This window comes from Salvia hispanica, chromosome 3 (genome assembly GCF_023119035.1).
Source record: "Salvia hispanica cultivar TCC Black 2014 chromosome 3, UniMelb_Shisp_WGS_1.0, whole genome shotgun sequence".
In the NCBI taxonomy this organism is placed as follows: domain Eukaryota; kingdom Viridiplantae; phylum Streptophyta; class Magnoliopsida; order Lamiales; family Lamiaceae; genus Salvia; species Salvia hispanica.
The window spans coordinates 51,069,433-51,084,628 of NC_062967.1; the positions used below are offsets into that span (position 1 = coordinate 51,069,433).

Consider the following 15,196-nt stretch of genomic DNA (forward strand, 5'->3'; position numbering starts at 1 on the left):
CGACATTCACATATCGTTCAAATTTGTATGATTGTATGATTGTTTCAATAAAATTCCAATTGTTCCAACTCCAATGTCGACTTCTACTCCATTTGTCAATTGTCATTCTCGTTGTATTTATTTATTCGATAGTACAAGACTACAACTACACCTACAACTATACAATTAGTACTATACCGGAATTAAAAAAAAAAAAAAAAAATCGGCATTGAACCGGCGGTCCGAACCGGAACCGCCCCGGAACCGGCCCGGAACCGTCTGGAAACCGCCGGTTTTGAACCGGCTTGGAACCGTGACTGAACCGGAACCGGAACCGGAACCGCCTGACCCTAGGCGGGCCGGTTCAGGTTCCATATTTTTTTGAACCGGAACCGGCGGTTCCGAACCGGGAACCGGCGGTTCATGAACCGTGGTGACGTCTACTTCCATCATGTGGGTAGGCAAGAGAAGAGATAAAGAGATAAAAGGCCTTTTAAGGGGGCGTGATGGAAGTCCGATGTGTCATTTCGGCTCACACATGAGGGAGCGTGTTAGAACTATTAAATCTTGTCCCACATCGACTTGGTGATGATCCTATCTCATCTATATAAGGATGGATAACCCTCCCCTTATAAGACCTTTTAAGGGATAAGTGACCAATTTCTAATACGATGCACTTACTAAAATATATTACTCCCCCGTCCCTGATTAATTGTCACTCTTTTCCATTTCGGTCTGTTCATCAATAATTGTCACCCACTTAACTCACATTTTATTATAAAATTAATAAAAAGTGGGCCACACATTCCACTAATTTTTATAACCAACATTTCTTTACATTTCTTAAAACTCGTGTCCGATCAAAGAGTGATAATTAATCGGGGACGGAGGGAGTACATGATACATAATTTATTGCTAGTTTGAAGTTTTAAGGTATGATTTCATCGATGTTGCTTATTGATTGAATGGTGGCGATTGATTATGAGTCTATGACAAATCAATATCCATACCGAAGAAATTGTGCAAACATATTCCAACATTAAGTACTGAAATTTTCAGTTCGTAGAAGTTGAGTAAGATAATCGCAAATGAGGGGTGCAAAATAAAATGTGCAAATTAATTTTTTTTTATATGCTACGTTAACGTGATGTCAAAATTTTACTCCATAACTAATCCTCGTAACTAAATCATTTTGAACTTATATTAGCATTTCATAAATAATTTTTTTATATTAATCCGTTAATTAAAGGGGAATGAGAAAGAACCGAGTAATGCGTTCTCATGTTAGAAACGCTATGTTTTCGGATGTTTTCTACTTTTCTTTAGGTTTTTACATCGTACTTTTTTAAATCTATATAATTTGACGTAGCATTCTCATTTACATATTGGAATTAAAAATATAAAGGAAACTAAATTGAACTTCAAATAATTTAAAGTATAAATTTTACTTAATTTGATTTTTTTATCAAAAGACTTAAAATATAAAGTACTTTAATGTTTAATATTTATTTTGAAATAAATTAAAATTTAATAACCAATTTGATATAAATATTGTACTCCACTTATGATAATTGTTCAAAATTTTGCGTTATAAATTTATATACATTTATTTATGAATATTTTGAATTTATATTTCATATCGGTAAGTGTTTCCCGCAAGTGGAATTCTTTGGGAGTTTGAATGGCTGTCGACAAATCCAATAAACCGATCATCGTCGATATCTCTTCTTCCGACGAATCAAATTCGCCTCCTTCCGATTCTGATTTCGACGCCACTGAAGTGATTAGTTCGTCTACTTCCTGGTATTTTTCGCTATTTTTCCTTTTGATGGTCAGTGCAGATGCTATATTGCATACATTACCTTTTTGGATAGGTTTTGCGATTGTCGTATTTCCTTTTGTGATTTTCTTCCTACTCTTGCCTCAGCGATGATGTTATTGATGATGATTTTGATTGGAGAGAGGGGAATTATTCACAAGATGAAGACAAGGCTAAACTCCGGGGATATGACGATAAACCTAATGCGGAGTCCATGTACAACAAGGTCATTCATTTTATTCGAGGTTTGTGATGTTTTGTTTCCTTTTTATGATTTAGAAATTGTAATGTCACTTGTGAAGTTATAAATCGAGGATAGTTGAAATTATAAATAGACAAAAATTGTAAATGATACGAGTTTTAATGCGCAATAGGTAAAGTAAGAGAGGGAGGGAAAAGATGGTGGAAATAGTGTTAGTAGATTGTGGGGTCCAGATTTAGATTGATGTGTAGGGTAGGTTGGTTTTTGTTTAAAGCTTTTCATATTTAGAATTGGTCTGATTTTAGTGGACGGAAAAAAAATGGTAAAATTAGTCTATTTCTGGTGGACGGAGGTAGTATGTGATGAGAAAATGTGGTTTATTGGTTGTGTTTTCTGTAGGGAGAAGTGATATGCAAGAACTAAGATTGGACGAATGTAAAGCCTACCTTCGAAGGCATAATTTGAGGCTATCGGGGAATAAAGAAGAGTGCATAGCAAGGATCGAGGAGCACTCGAAGTTAGTTTTATATCTCAAAGCATTCTCGATTGTTTGTTGAGTCTTTTTTCGTGTTAGTGATTTTTTTTTAAAAAAATTTGCTGTGCTTTTAACATTTGAATGAGCAGGTAGGTTATGCCCGATTGCATCTTTGGCATATCCCATCCTTGGAACCTCTCGCCTTTCGTTTCTTTGATAGTATAGGGCCATGTTATGAAGATAAAGACCATTTCAAGGAAAATTTAGGCTTTTTCTGCAGTCTGTTTTCCTAATTTACCCTATAAGAAAGAATGAGAAACTAGGCATGAGAAGGATTAGATTAAAATGCTTAAATGAGTTAAACTCTTTCGTATAAGACATCTTCTATTAGGTTAGATGCATAAAAATCGTTCAGTTGGAGATAGATAAGTATCTCACTTGAATTTGAATCATATGAAATGAATGTTGCAGCAGAAGGAACACATAAAACTAGATTTGATTCTCTTGGTCTTCTGTGAAGAGCTTTCCCAAGGCCTTTTGTGTATAACGAGGCTTTTGACATTGGTTGAAGAGGATTGATCCTATATGTGGTTGTTGCTCTTCCTTATATCTGCCATATTTATATCATCCACTCTTGTTCAGAGGGTGAGTTATCCTTCAATAGAATGATAAGACATGGAGTAAGCTATTCTTAGAAATATTCTCAAAATTAAGCTAGGGGTTTTCTTTTAGCTAAACTGTACACAGATTGTCAAGTCTAACTCATGTGTAGGCTGTTTTATCTCTGCCTTATTTTTGAAATGCAGAAAATGAACAAATTTAAATGGGGCATTTTGAAATTTTCTTCCCAAGGCCTATTTGAACCATCTCATTCTTCTTTTTAAAGTTTTGAATTAGAGCTTTTCTACAGTATGAATATGTGAAGGTTCTGTGGTATCTTATGACACAAATACTGATGATTATGTACCTTTTGTCCAATAACTACCAACAGGAAAACAAAACCAAGCACTACTAACATTCATGTTTCCTCAGAAAAACAAACTACAGTACAATTGTGCCTACATGTGCACACTTTTGGACATACCCAGAGTTAAAAAACACATTTGTTAAATGCATATTGTCATTTTCGATTCGTGGTTGGCACCTTGGAGTTTGAGCTTATTGAAATACTTCAAGTATTATTAATGCTTGCATCTCTATATTATCCATGATTTAGTTTCTGTTTGGTTTTGAAGAATAATCCAGCATGAATTTTCTTCACAGGTTGAAAGATGGAAGTGGTGAAGTATTCTATCCCCGAAGATCATTTATCATTAACTGCACCGGTACTTCTTCTCAACCCGTACATTTTTCTGACTTATCTGGAAACTTGTTCTATCTGATTTAATTCACATTTAATTCACACTTTGCTGAATTTCTTCTTTGCAGGTGATGTATGCCAGGGAGATACTGTTTTATTCCATCAGAAAGTACATCGAATGTATTCAATCGTAATTTAAATGCTGTTCTTAATGGTTTGTTCAATTTGATCTGTGTTGATGCATGCATTTCTTGGAACAGGTCCGGCAAAGGCGCAAGAAACAGAACTACAGGAAGGAGGACTGTTGCTGGGAGGGTTATCAAGGAAAGTTATGGCGCTACTAGACAACAACACACTTTCACGGTAAAACTACTTTTGATTGGTTGAGTTGTGAGGGATGGTAAATGAAGGAGGTCAATCGCGGTGAAATTACCTTTATCTTTTTGTGATCTTCATTTTCCTTTCCGCTAATACACTTCTGTCCCTTCCTTTTTCAAATGAAGCCAGGTCGAAGTGCTCTGGAGCCGAGGGGATAAGAAACTAGATCCTCTGTTCCCTTTACTCGTTAAAGGCCGCAACCTCTACAGAATGAAAACATTCAGACAGGTGACTCACATTAACATAGCAACATTACATCCTCTAGATGGAAATCTATCTTTAATCTTCTATATCTCATCTTTATGCTATTGATGCATCAGCCTTGGAAGAATGAAAAAGAAAGAGTGAAGTTCTTTCTGAAAAGCACAGACGAGGAGACGCAGCAAGAGCTGTTAGAGCTACGAGGAGGAACGAGTCATTAGCATTAAAAGGTTAGCATTGCTAGGAAGAAGAAAAAATTTGCTTTTTATTTTTCACAATTTGTCATTGCAGCTGTTTCGTTCGTTTAGGTCCATCCAAAACAAGGGAGACAAGTCGCGGGAAGAACTCTCGAAATGCACACAGGGATTCGGTGAAAAGCAAAGAAAGGCACCATTTCGCTCGTGTTAGTACAAAACAAAATGCAGGTTCAAGAGGGTCTGCACCTCACAGAAGACATCACTACTCTCCCAACCATAGTAGACAATCTCCATCTCCATATTATCAGGAACCAGCGCAAACATTTTTCCCAACAGAACCGCATAACTTCTACTCTCGTGGAGGTTTTTCGTCTATAACTGGATTCCCCTACTCCTGGCCCCTTCCCTACTGAAGCAAGAATGTACATGAAGCAGCAAGTTTTATAATATGCCCGAATATGGAAGGTTTCCACCAAGATTTCTATTAGTGCAGTATGTGTGTTTAAAAAAAGTTGATGTTATTTAATTTATGCCAATTCATGCATGTCATGACCACATAGCATTTACGTTATCTCTTTATGAAAAGTTGATGCTATTATAAGTATGCATTGGTAAATTGATGCTTCTATGCAATACTGTGTTGATGATAGGGGTGGATGTAGAAAAAAAATTAATTAGGGGCTATTTTTTACAAAAGATTGTTGCAAGTTTTATTTTTAGGTGATTAAAAGATGAAATAAGAGTTTGCATAAAATGTGAAAAATTTAATTTCACTATCAAAAAAAAGATTTGAAATGTAATTATGGTAGAAGTTTAAGCCCCCTACCATTAAGGCTAGTTTTAGCAAATAGTTGTGGTGTGCTGATCTGGTGTTCCATCTGCATGTATTCTAGTCTACAAATTATACAATACCTGTCCAATAAAAATATAAATTATTTCCACTTTTTGCCATTTTTTAAAATTATAAACTTTTGAATCGATATATTTTAGGACGGCGAACCCTACAATTCATTAATACTATTTTCACTACTTTTTCTCTTCCTCTCATTTTTCTCTTTCTCTCTTATTTTACCAATTCTTCTCTCTTATTTTATTAATTACGTATTAAAACTTATGTCATTTTAAATTTTTTTATTAAGGATGTAGGTATGGAGGTAGTATTAGAAAAATATATACTTGAAGCTATAAGCATGCCAAAATTAGATACTATTAATATGTTAGTGGCATTTGATATAAGATAATTGGCCTATAAAATGAACACAGTATCACGACTGTTTCAAGGGACCCAAGAATTTCACTGAATTATTTCTGATAATCTATGTTGAAAGGTATGCTATGTGCAAACTTTAAATGCATGTGCACAATGAGAGGAAATGAACTTTTGATTGATGCAAAAGTGTGACCAATCGACACATCCGGCCTACGTGTACTCCATAATAACCCAATAATTCTTCTTTTCTTTTACTTTTCATTTCAATTAATACAACTTCCCATGCAACCATCTTCATTGATTTTATCAAATTTATTTCAAGCTGTAAGTTTTATCAATGATCTCTCCCTCTTTTGTCTTCCATATTTTTGAGTAAGATAAATTAAAAATTCCATATTCTTGAGTACGATAAATTAAAAAGAAAAGGTAAACATTTTAAATAAAATAAATGAAATATTAATCCTATAATTTATCAATTCAATCCCCATTTTCAAATTTACATTAATTTTATCAGTCACTCATCACTTTGTTTTTAATTTATTTCAAAGATGTTACAATTTCCCTATTAAAAAATTATCATAAAATACATCCGTATACAATTTTTTTTCTTCATGAATATTCCAATTATCTTTCTCCCTCTACTTAAAAACACAAAACATTAAAATGTTACTACATCTTTAACGGGACAAACGTGCTAGAGTAGGCCATTTCCTTGACACATCATGTAATGACTCAATTATTAAAATGAAATTCTGTAAATAGAATTGATACAAGTCGAAAAGCTTAATATATAATGGATAGTAAAGAGTCGAATAGATTAGATTATAACATTCATAGATCTTATAATTGATATATAAGTGATCTAATAAATAAAGATTGGAGTAGATTACACCATTAACGAATCAATCATTTTAAATAAAAAATTTGTTCGGACAAAATCGCAAAAAAGATAATTGTACTACTCCTCACATCTCTTTATTTTGATTTGACTTGGTTTAGGTTTAAATAATGTGAATGAAGATAGTTATAAAATGTCAATGGAGTATGAATTACATTTTTTTATAGTATTAATTGTAGTTGGCGAATAAAAGTCCTATTTTTCCATTTTAGTTCGTATGTGAATAGGAGATCCGGTTCACTTTTACGATAAATGGTAATAAGGTCTCACCTTCCACTAACTCATTCCACTCCATTCCACTAACTTTACTCCATCAACTTTTCTTAATATTTCTTAAAATTCGTGCCATTATAAATGAGACTCTAAATAAAATAAGTTAATAATAGTTATTAGATTTATAATATAATAAAAATAAAATAATTTAATGAAATATTAAACTCATATATTAAAACAAGTGAAACATCTTAAAATGAATGAATGGAATGTGGTAGAGAGATAATACACGCCCATGTGAATATGTGAAGCATCGACATAATAGGGGCCCACCGCATTCAAAATGACGGCTCTTGCTCTTTTATTGCATCCCAATTATTCTATTCTTTCCCCGCACACTAAATTCCACCAACATCAATAGGAGTAGCATTTTTGGGCAACATCAGTGAAAGGAAACACCAAATGTGAACATTTTAAGGAATTAGTTTAGATAATTGATTTATATTACTATGATGCATGATTATCAGTCCCTTTCATCTATCTCGTAAAAATAAAAATAAAGATATTTAGAATGATACAGATTTTAATTATAATTGATAACATAAGAAAGAAATAAAAAGAAAATTATTAAAATATATTACTAGAAAATAGAATCCACCATATTAAAGTAAAGAAGTTATAAAAATAGAAAAAAATTATTTTTATGAGACAAAAAAATAAATAAAATAGTCTCTATTTCGAAAAATTAAAACCATTGTGGCACATCAAATTGTCCAAGTGGGACACGCCAAACTTAAACTGGCCCAAATGTCATTTTGGTCGCACCAAGTGCACTCTACATTGCTGTTCATCCCAAATAAAATTTGATTGTATGTAAACTTAAAATATTTGTAAACGATATTGATTTTTGTTACTGTCTACTTATTCCACGTCTAAATGCTTCATATGATTAAATATGCGATTAATTCAACAATGACGCAATAGGGCTATAGAAAGCATGAACTAGTATTTCATCCTTATATTCTTTCCCTTTAGCAATATATATAGTGCATAAACATATGTAATTTGATTAGATATAACTGAAACAAAGAGGGACCAATGTGGGGATCCATCCAATAATTGCAACCCACAAAAAGGCAAATTGTAAAGAAAAGTGGTCAAAAAGTGGAATCAGAAATTGCGTGTACTGTATTTGAACACGACTGCCTCTTTAGGCCACCCACTTCCCTCTATATAAACCCAAACTTAGAAACAAATTACTAAAGTAGAAAAATACTTAATTTCACAAATCAAGGCCAGGCAACACGACACCCATAGATGAATTACATTGGAATAGACATTTGGAATTGGATGAATTAATGGTAATGCAAATAGAAGTAACAAGAGCATATACTCCTCCATATAATTTGATTTTGGTTTAGAATAGCCTTGGGCCGCCCGGGCGGAGGTCTATCTCTTGTGTCCATGTCGATCTATCTTGAACGTGTAATTGCCAATAGGTTTGAGCCACCACGTCTGGATCCATCATACCTCCTCCAGACGTTGATGACAATGCATTCCTACCATTTAGTAAATAATCCAAACAATCTTTGTATAAGTAAATGGAGTATATAAAAATTTAAGAAGCCTAGCTAACGAAGTTAATCATGAATTCCATCCATATACCTCATATGTACAAAGTGTTATCCACAAAGTTGCATCTTATCCAAAATAAAAATAGAATGTTGTACTATTGCAAGTTGGTAAGTGAAAAAGATTCCGGCGGATTCCTACAACAAGAATCTTTCATGGTGCTAGCTGGTCATTGGCAGGCAGTTACTCCCTCCGTCCCGGATAATTCGGGTCACTTTGACCGGGCACGGGTTTTAAGAATTGTAATGAAAATTGGGTTGAAAAAGTTAGTGGAATGTGAGTCCTACCTTTATATATTAGTTTTATAATAAAATGTGAGTAGGAATGAGTTAGTGGAATATGAGGTCCACTACCAAAAATGGTAAAAGTGAAGTGGGACAAATTATGTGGGACGAACCAAAATGTAAAACTGGGACGAATCATCTGGGACGGAGGGAGTATTTGATATACATTCTCTATCGTTATCATTCACATTTACTCTACTTAATTATCAAACTAAAAAAAAGCATTCAAGGATCCATTTTGGTTTAACCTAAAATTTATTACCATATGAATCTTACTCTTTTTTTAAAAGAAGAGGAATCTGTCACCCTTCCTAATTCCATACTGATTTATAGACACTTTGAATGTGACAGAACAATTAAATTTAAAAATAACTCCATATATAATTCGGCACGATCTCAAGTAACATTTTTAATCAGAATATGAGATTCGAACCTAGGTGCAGCCGACGTGGGTGGGCCAATCACGCCGTCGATGATGACATGAGCTACATGAATTCCCAATGGCTGGAACTCTCGCGCCAAGCATTGCGATAAGCCCCTCATAGCAAATTTCCCACAACCTATTATAAAATGTAATTAATTTGTTAAAAACCATTACTATTACTATTTCAATATAACAGGAAAAAATAGTGAAATTAATTCCATACACAAATCAGGATAACCGGCAATGCCGTTGAGCGACGCCGCGCAGCCGGTGAATAGAATCGTCCCTCTCCCCCTCTCCACCATCCCCGGGATCACCTGATTCCAACACGTGTCCGCAGAAATCGCTAATCATTGCTCAATCATATTTCAACTAAGATTGCCTCACACATAATTTAATAATAATAAAAAAATAACGATGAGACAGAGACAATCTCATCGTTATTTTTTAATTTAATTCACCTGCTGGGCGCAGTGGAATGCGCCAACAGAGGAGACAGCAAGCGACTTCTCGAAACTGTCGAGTCGGATGTCGGCGAAGGCGGTGGGGGCCCACGACGAGGCCGGGTTGTAGGCGTTGTAGACCAGAACCTCGACGAATCCGAGCGAGAGGACGCCCTCGAACGCCTCCTTCACGCTCCGCGTCTCCGAGCAGTCGATGCGGATTGCGAACACTTGCGCCTTCTCCTCCCGCGCTATCTCGTCCGCGAATCTCGACAGCCTTCCTGCGCGCGCACCAGATATACTTATTCACTCATTACATTACAATAAAAATAAAATAAAAAGAACGCATTCGTCGAATTAGCGACGGACCGAGATCGCGGGCGAGAATAGCGACGGTATAGCCTTCGTGGGCGAATTTGCGGGCGACAGAGCGCCCGAGCTTTCCGCCCACGCCGACTATCGCAGCGATGCCTCGCGGGGAGGGGGAGCTGCCCATGTTCCGCATCTTCTCCTCTGTCTCTCTTTTATCTTAATTTAATGTTTGTTTTGTAAGGAGAAAGGGAGAGGGGTGTGATTTATCTAAAAATGGAATCTACTATTTAATTAAAAAATCAAATGCAAAGGCGGTCGGATGTTTATTGAGTTTGTGTCTTTTCTTTTTCTCCTCTTTTTGGAGCGAATGATTGCATCTCACTGGAGATTCAGTGGTATTAATTCTATACTGTCGATTATGATTGCACAATAGACTTTTGTCTCTCTGCTCACTCAATGCTCTCTCTCTCGAAGCTTCCCTCCACGTCACCATCAATAGCGACACCAGTTTGTTTTGCAACTTTGCTAATTTCAATCTCCCAACAACTAATGTGTTGATGTTTACATTACAATCTATCTTCCAATAAAAGTAAAGAGTGAACTACATAAACGGTACCTGATCTTTCACTTTCGCACATAAATGGTATCTGATCTTTATTTTATATCGTTTTTGGTACCCCATGACAAAAATAACCCTAGGTACTAAATATGTGATTTTTTTATTATGGAGAATATTTTTGAAAATTTCAATCAAATAGAACCAAATATGTAATTTTTTTTTCTTTAGTTTATTCTTCTTTCTTTTTTTCTTCATTTTCTTCCTTTTTTGTAGTATTTTATCTTCCTTTCTTCTTTCTTTTTCCCTTAGTTTATGTTTTCTCTTTTTCTTCTTTCTTTTTAGTGTTTTATACATATATCTAATTGCATTCATAATATAAATCGATAACAAAACACCTAATTAAATTAATTATTTAAAATAATTAAATTAATTGAATATTTAATTAAATTATTTATACTCATTTTAGGGTTGAAACACCTAACTAAAAATATTCAACTCTTTATCATTATGAATACAATTCACAATTTTAAATTTTGACTAAGACTATATTGATTAGCTATTAATTTAATATAAAATAATTATTATTATTTATTAAATATTACTAGTTTTTACTATTATAATAGTAATATTATTATAATAATTAAATATAATTATAACTATAATTATGATTAAATATATATTAAAAAATAAATTAATTGTTAATTTATAATATCAAAATAATAATATTAATATTGATTAATAATAATAGTACTATAAATAGTGAGGAGAATGAGAGAATGTATCATAATATCACTTTTGGTACTAGTTTTGTCAATGCCCAAAATACCCTTTATGACATAAATGGAAAAATGAATTTGTTTAGGGGGTATTTTGGGATGAAAATTACATCAGATACCAAAAATGTGATTAATAGGTACCAAAAACGATATAAAATAAAGATCAAGTACCATTTATGTGCGAAAGTGAAAGATCGGGTAGCGTTTATGTAATTCACTCAAAAGTAAAACCCACAACTAGCAATTTGTTTTTCAATCAACTTAACATACGAAATGGGATGACATTTAAATTTTTGTGATAATAGTTATTTAAATTATGAAGTTTGATTAAATTTTAGACCATCAATGAATTTTAAAATTTTAATATTAAATCGAGAAGTTTCAAAATTTTAAAATAAAATAATAAAAATAGTAGTAAGAAAATAAAGAAATATAAAAAAACTTATTTTAATAAAACGCACGACAATTTGTACATGGAAGAACCAATTGATTATTGAATATAAATGAAACCATGTGATTTAACATAGAGTACAATTTTAAAGATTCTGGGATTGACCGTAATTTGACTAAATTTTAGTATAGTTTAAATAACTATTCGTAGTAATTTTTAATTTTATTACCTAATTGAGTTAATTATGTGTGGAATTTATTATACAAATACCGCTACGCCCGGCCCGACATAACGTATCAACTGCATAAAGGGAGAAGCTAGTTGAGTAGAGGAATCCCTCACACAATAAACATTTTCGAAAAAATTGCTTTTACTTTATTCTCAACTCCGGCCCACTTATTGAAAGTTTTGTGCTCTCCATTCGTTTCACGTTTGATTAATTTGATGTTTGATTTGATATAAAGTTGGTTGCAATGGTTACCTAAGGAGTATTGTACACAATGGTCAATGGGTAAACAATATCGAGTATTTATAAATTGTTTATGGAAACAAACTAAAGTAAGCTATACTGTATAGCTAGTTGATCAATATGAATGAGTTGGAAAATAGTCGGCCGATTGTTATGGATAGTGATGGGGCATGTATTGGTGGTGGTTCGGTAGGCACCAATGCCCACTGTGATTAGGGCATCGGGTGATCTATATTTTAAAGCATTATGTTTTGATATTTAATGTTGCATATGTTCCACTATAAATGAGACGTTTGAGTACTGAATTTAAAAAAATTGTGTTAGTAATTTTTATATTTATCTAATGATTAGCGTACAAGATAAAAATTTAGATTCATGATTATATATAAGTTGAAAACAAGATTAAATCTTACTTGTGTTGTTTGATTCCCTCAATTGGTTGAATCCTGCAAATTGAATACACTACTATCAATGTCCATGTGTATTCCAATTCGTTGTAGGAACTATTCTGATACAATCGTTTTATAGAGAAAGCTAGGAAATCTCTGCATAAACTTTACATATGTCATTTGTGACTTTTTTGTTCACATTTTTTTCTCTCTTTTTCACGTTCTCCACAGTGGAGAATATAAACTGAAGAATGAGTAGATGAATAGTCACATGGGCTCTAGGCCAATGAGCTCACAATAGCCAACTATAATTGCATAACTCATACTATTAATCTAATTCTAACTCATTTCCTTTCATTCTTCTACTTGGATTAGCATTAGATATAATATGCAGCTCCAACTTTGTACCCTTGAGCGGATCAATAATACACATAATTTGTGACCCTTTAGGCCCCATTATCGACGACGATCTAATATAAGTCTGCACAAAACTCTTAGAGTGTGTTGGCAGTGTAGCTAGATATATGAAGGACGCTTACGTGAATTCGGAAAACTAACCTTTATACAAATTTAATAGTAATATTCTTTTATTCACGAACCACCCTTATTGAGCCTAAGATTTGCTATGCGGCATCCAAATAACTCAATCACTTGATCTCATCTTTATTAAATGACTCATTCAATCATATTCAATTACTTTAAGCGCTCGTTCGGTTAACCGCATTTGTTTTTGCGCGTAATAAAATCGCCTGGAATTAAATGTTGGAGGGGAGGGTCCATCTGGTATGTACATTTGTATTCCATAACTATATTTTTTCCATCCTCAACTTGTGGTTTCGATACGTTAACACGTCTTACGATTATTCGCAGATGTCCTGAAAAACCCCGTTGGAAGTTTAAGAAGGGGGACCGTACTCACGGATCTGGTCCCACTGGGAGGGAGAAATCTTGGCAGCGACGTTGCTAGAACTGGTTGCTCTGGGTTGGAAGTCAGAAAACAGTTTTCGGACCAACTACCTTGAAAAGTCTGAGGACAACATCCGCCAAGAATTTCCGACGTCCGAAATCAAAGGTACGCTGCATATCGTATCCAAAATCACTTCAAAGAAAACAAGCTATACAAGTTTGCGAAATATTTTGGAGAGAACCGGTGTAAGGTTTAGTTCGAACGGAGAATGCTAAGCTACTTATCACATCAATAAAATTATAAAAAAGAGATTAAACATACTTACTAGCCTATTCATATCTTCTTCTTCTTCTTCTTCTTCTTCTTCTTCTTCAACTTCTTCTTCTTCTTCTTCTTCTTCTTCTTCTTCTTCTTCTTCTTCTTCTTCTTCTTCTTCTTCTTCTTCTTCTTCTTCTTCTTCTTCTTCTTCTTCTTCAATTTCACATCAAAAATCCACCTCTTATGTATATATGTGTGACTTCAAACAAAACTAAAACTAAGAAATGGGGAGCAAAACAAGAATAACAAGAAAAAAAGGAGTGATTGAATGTTGATGAGTGGCAATTAAGGAGGAAACAAATACCATAACAAGAAAATGAAAATAAATATGGATGGTAAATGAAAGGGACAACACAGAATAACAAAATGACCCATTCATCTAGCTCTTATTTAACCGTATAAATTGAAAAAAAGATGGTTGAAAACTATTATGATTAGGGTGAAACGTGAAATCGGTTTAATCCCAAGAATTAGTAATCACTTCCGTGATTTTCTATTGTACGGGTATTTGCCACCGACACTAACGGCAATTCATTTTTCTTAATATTGTTTCCTTTCTGGCGTAATAAAGTAATGTAACAAGTAGGGATGTCAATCCACCCCCAAACCCGTGGGTCGGCCCGAATAGACCGATAAAGTTAGGGCTATAATTTTATAACTTGAATACTGAATGGGCTAAATGGGTTAGCCCAAATGGGTTGGTGGGTTAATGGGTTGGCCCGACGGGTTGCAGCTTTTAATTAAAAACTATTATTTTTAGGGATTTTTTTATATTTTTAAATTTCATGTATCGCAATCATTAGTTTTCTTCAATATTCATTCTATACTTTTCTACTCGATTTCACACTATCAACTTTCAAGTTTTACCCCGACTCATTATTCCATAGTCCTATCATCTGCCACTACTGTCTTCACCACCACCAAAGTCAGTCAAGACAAAATTAAGAACTAACCCATCAAAATCTTAATGTACTGCGAATTTATCATTTTAATAATGATTCTTGTAACATATGATTTTAATTTCATAAAGAATTAATTATGAACAATGCCAAAATAATGACACGAACACAAGCTTTCATGAAAAACAAGCTATACAAGTTTGTGAAATATTTTGGAGAGAACTGGCGTAAGGTTTAGTTCGAAAGGAGATTACAAAATTGACATCGACGATGAACAGTGGGAGCATGTTGTTAAGGTGATTCTATGTCGATTACCACATGTATACTATATTTGTATTGTTTATTTGCTTATGGTTGCTTTGTTTTGGTTTTTAAAATTGACCCTAAAGCGAAATTCATACGCTAGTCATGCCTAACGGTGTTGGGTGGACAGTCCGAATCCTTCGTTTGGAGAACGGTTCTCGCTTTCAGACCGGTTGGAGAGAGTTTGTTGGTGACAATCTATTCAAACCCGGTGACTT

The 15,196-nt window shown here is 33.9% G+C and overlaps 2 protein-coding genes across 3 annotated transcripts; one reads left to right on the forward strand and one right to left on the reverse strand.

Annotated features, from left to right (window-relative positions):
• Positions 1–1,637: 1,637 nt before the first annotated feature.
• On the forward strand, positions 1,638–5,147 carry LOC125216498 (zinc finger CCCH domain-containing protein 62-like). 2 transcript variants are annotated; one of them, XM_048118232.1, is made up of 9 exons: positions 1,638–1,782; positions 1,907–2,043; positions 2,400–2,517; positions 3,739–3,800; positions 3,904–3,955; positions 4,036–4,138; positions 4,283–4,381; positions 4,474–4,584; positions 4,663–5,147. In XM_048118232.1, exons 1-8 carry the CDS (start codon positions 1,661–1,663, stop codon positions 4,573–4,575), a joined length of 795 nt encoding a protein of 264 aa, XP_047974189.1. In that variant the 5' UTR covers positions 1,638–1,660; the 3' UTR covers positions 4,576–4,584; positions 4,663–5,147. The 2 variants fall into 2 exon arrangements, 1 of the variants encoding a protein (XP_047974189.1); XR_007175422.1 differs by lacking the exon at positions 4,663–5,147 and having other exon boundaries at positions 4,279–4,381.
• A 2,985-nt stretch (positions 5,148–8,132) lies between these two features.
• Positions 8,133–10,330, reverse strand: LOC125212161 (ribitol 2-dehydrogenase). The gene is made up of 5 exons (XM_048112249.1): positions 10,025–10,330; positions 9,674–9,936; positions 9,436–9,529; positions 9,222–9,348; positions 8,133–8,431 (listed from the first exon to the last, which is right to left on the reverse strand). The coding sequence occupies exons 1-5, from the start codon at positions 10,158–10,160 to the stop codon at positions 8,290–8,292; spliced, it is 762 nt and encodes a 253-aa protein (XP_047968206.1). The 5' UTR covers positions 10,161–10,330; the 3' UTR covers positions 8,133–8,289.
• Between the last annotated feature and the right edge of the window lie 4,866 nt (positions 10,331–15,196).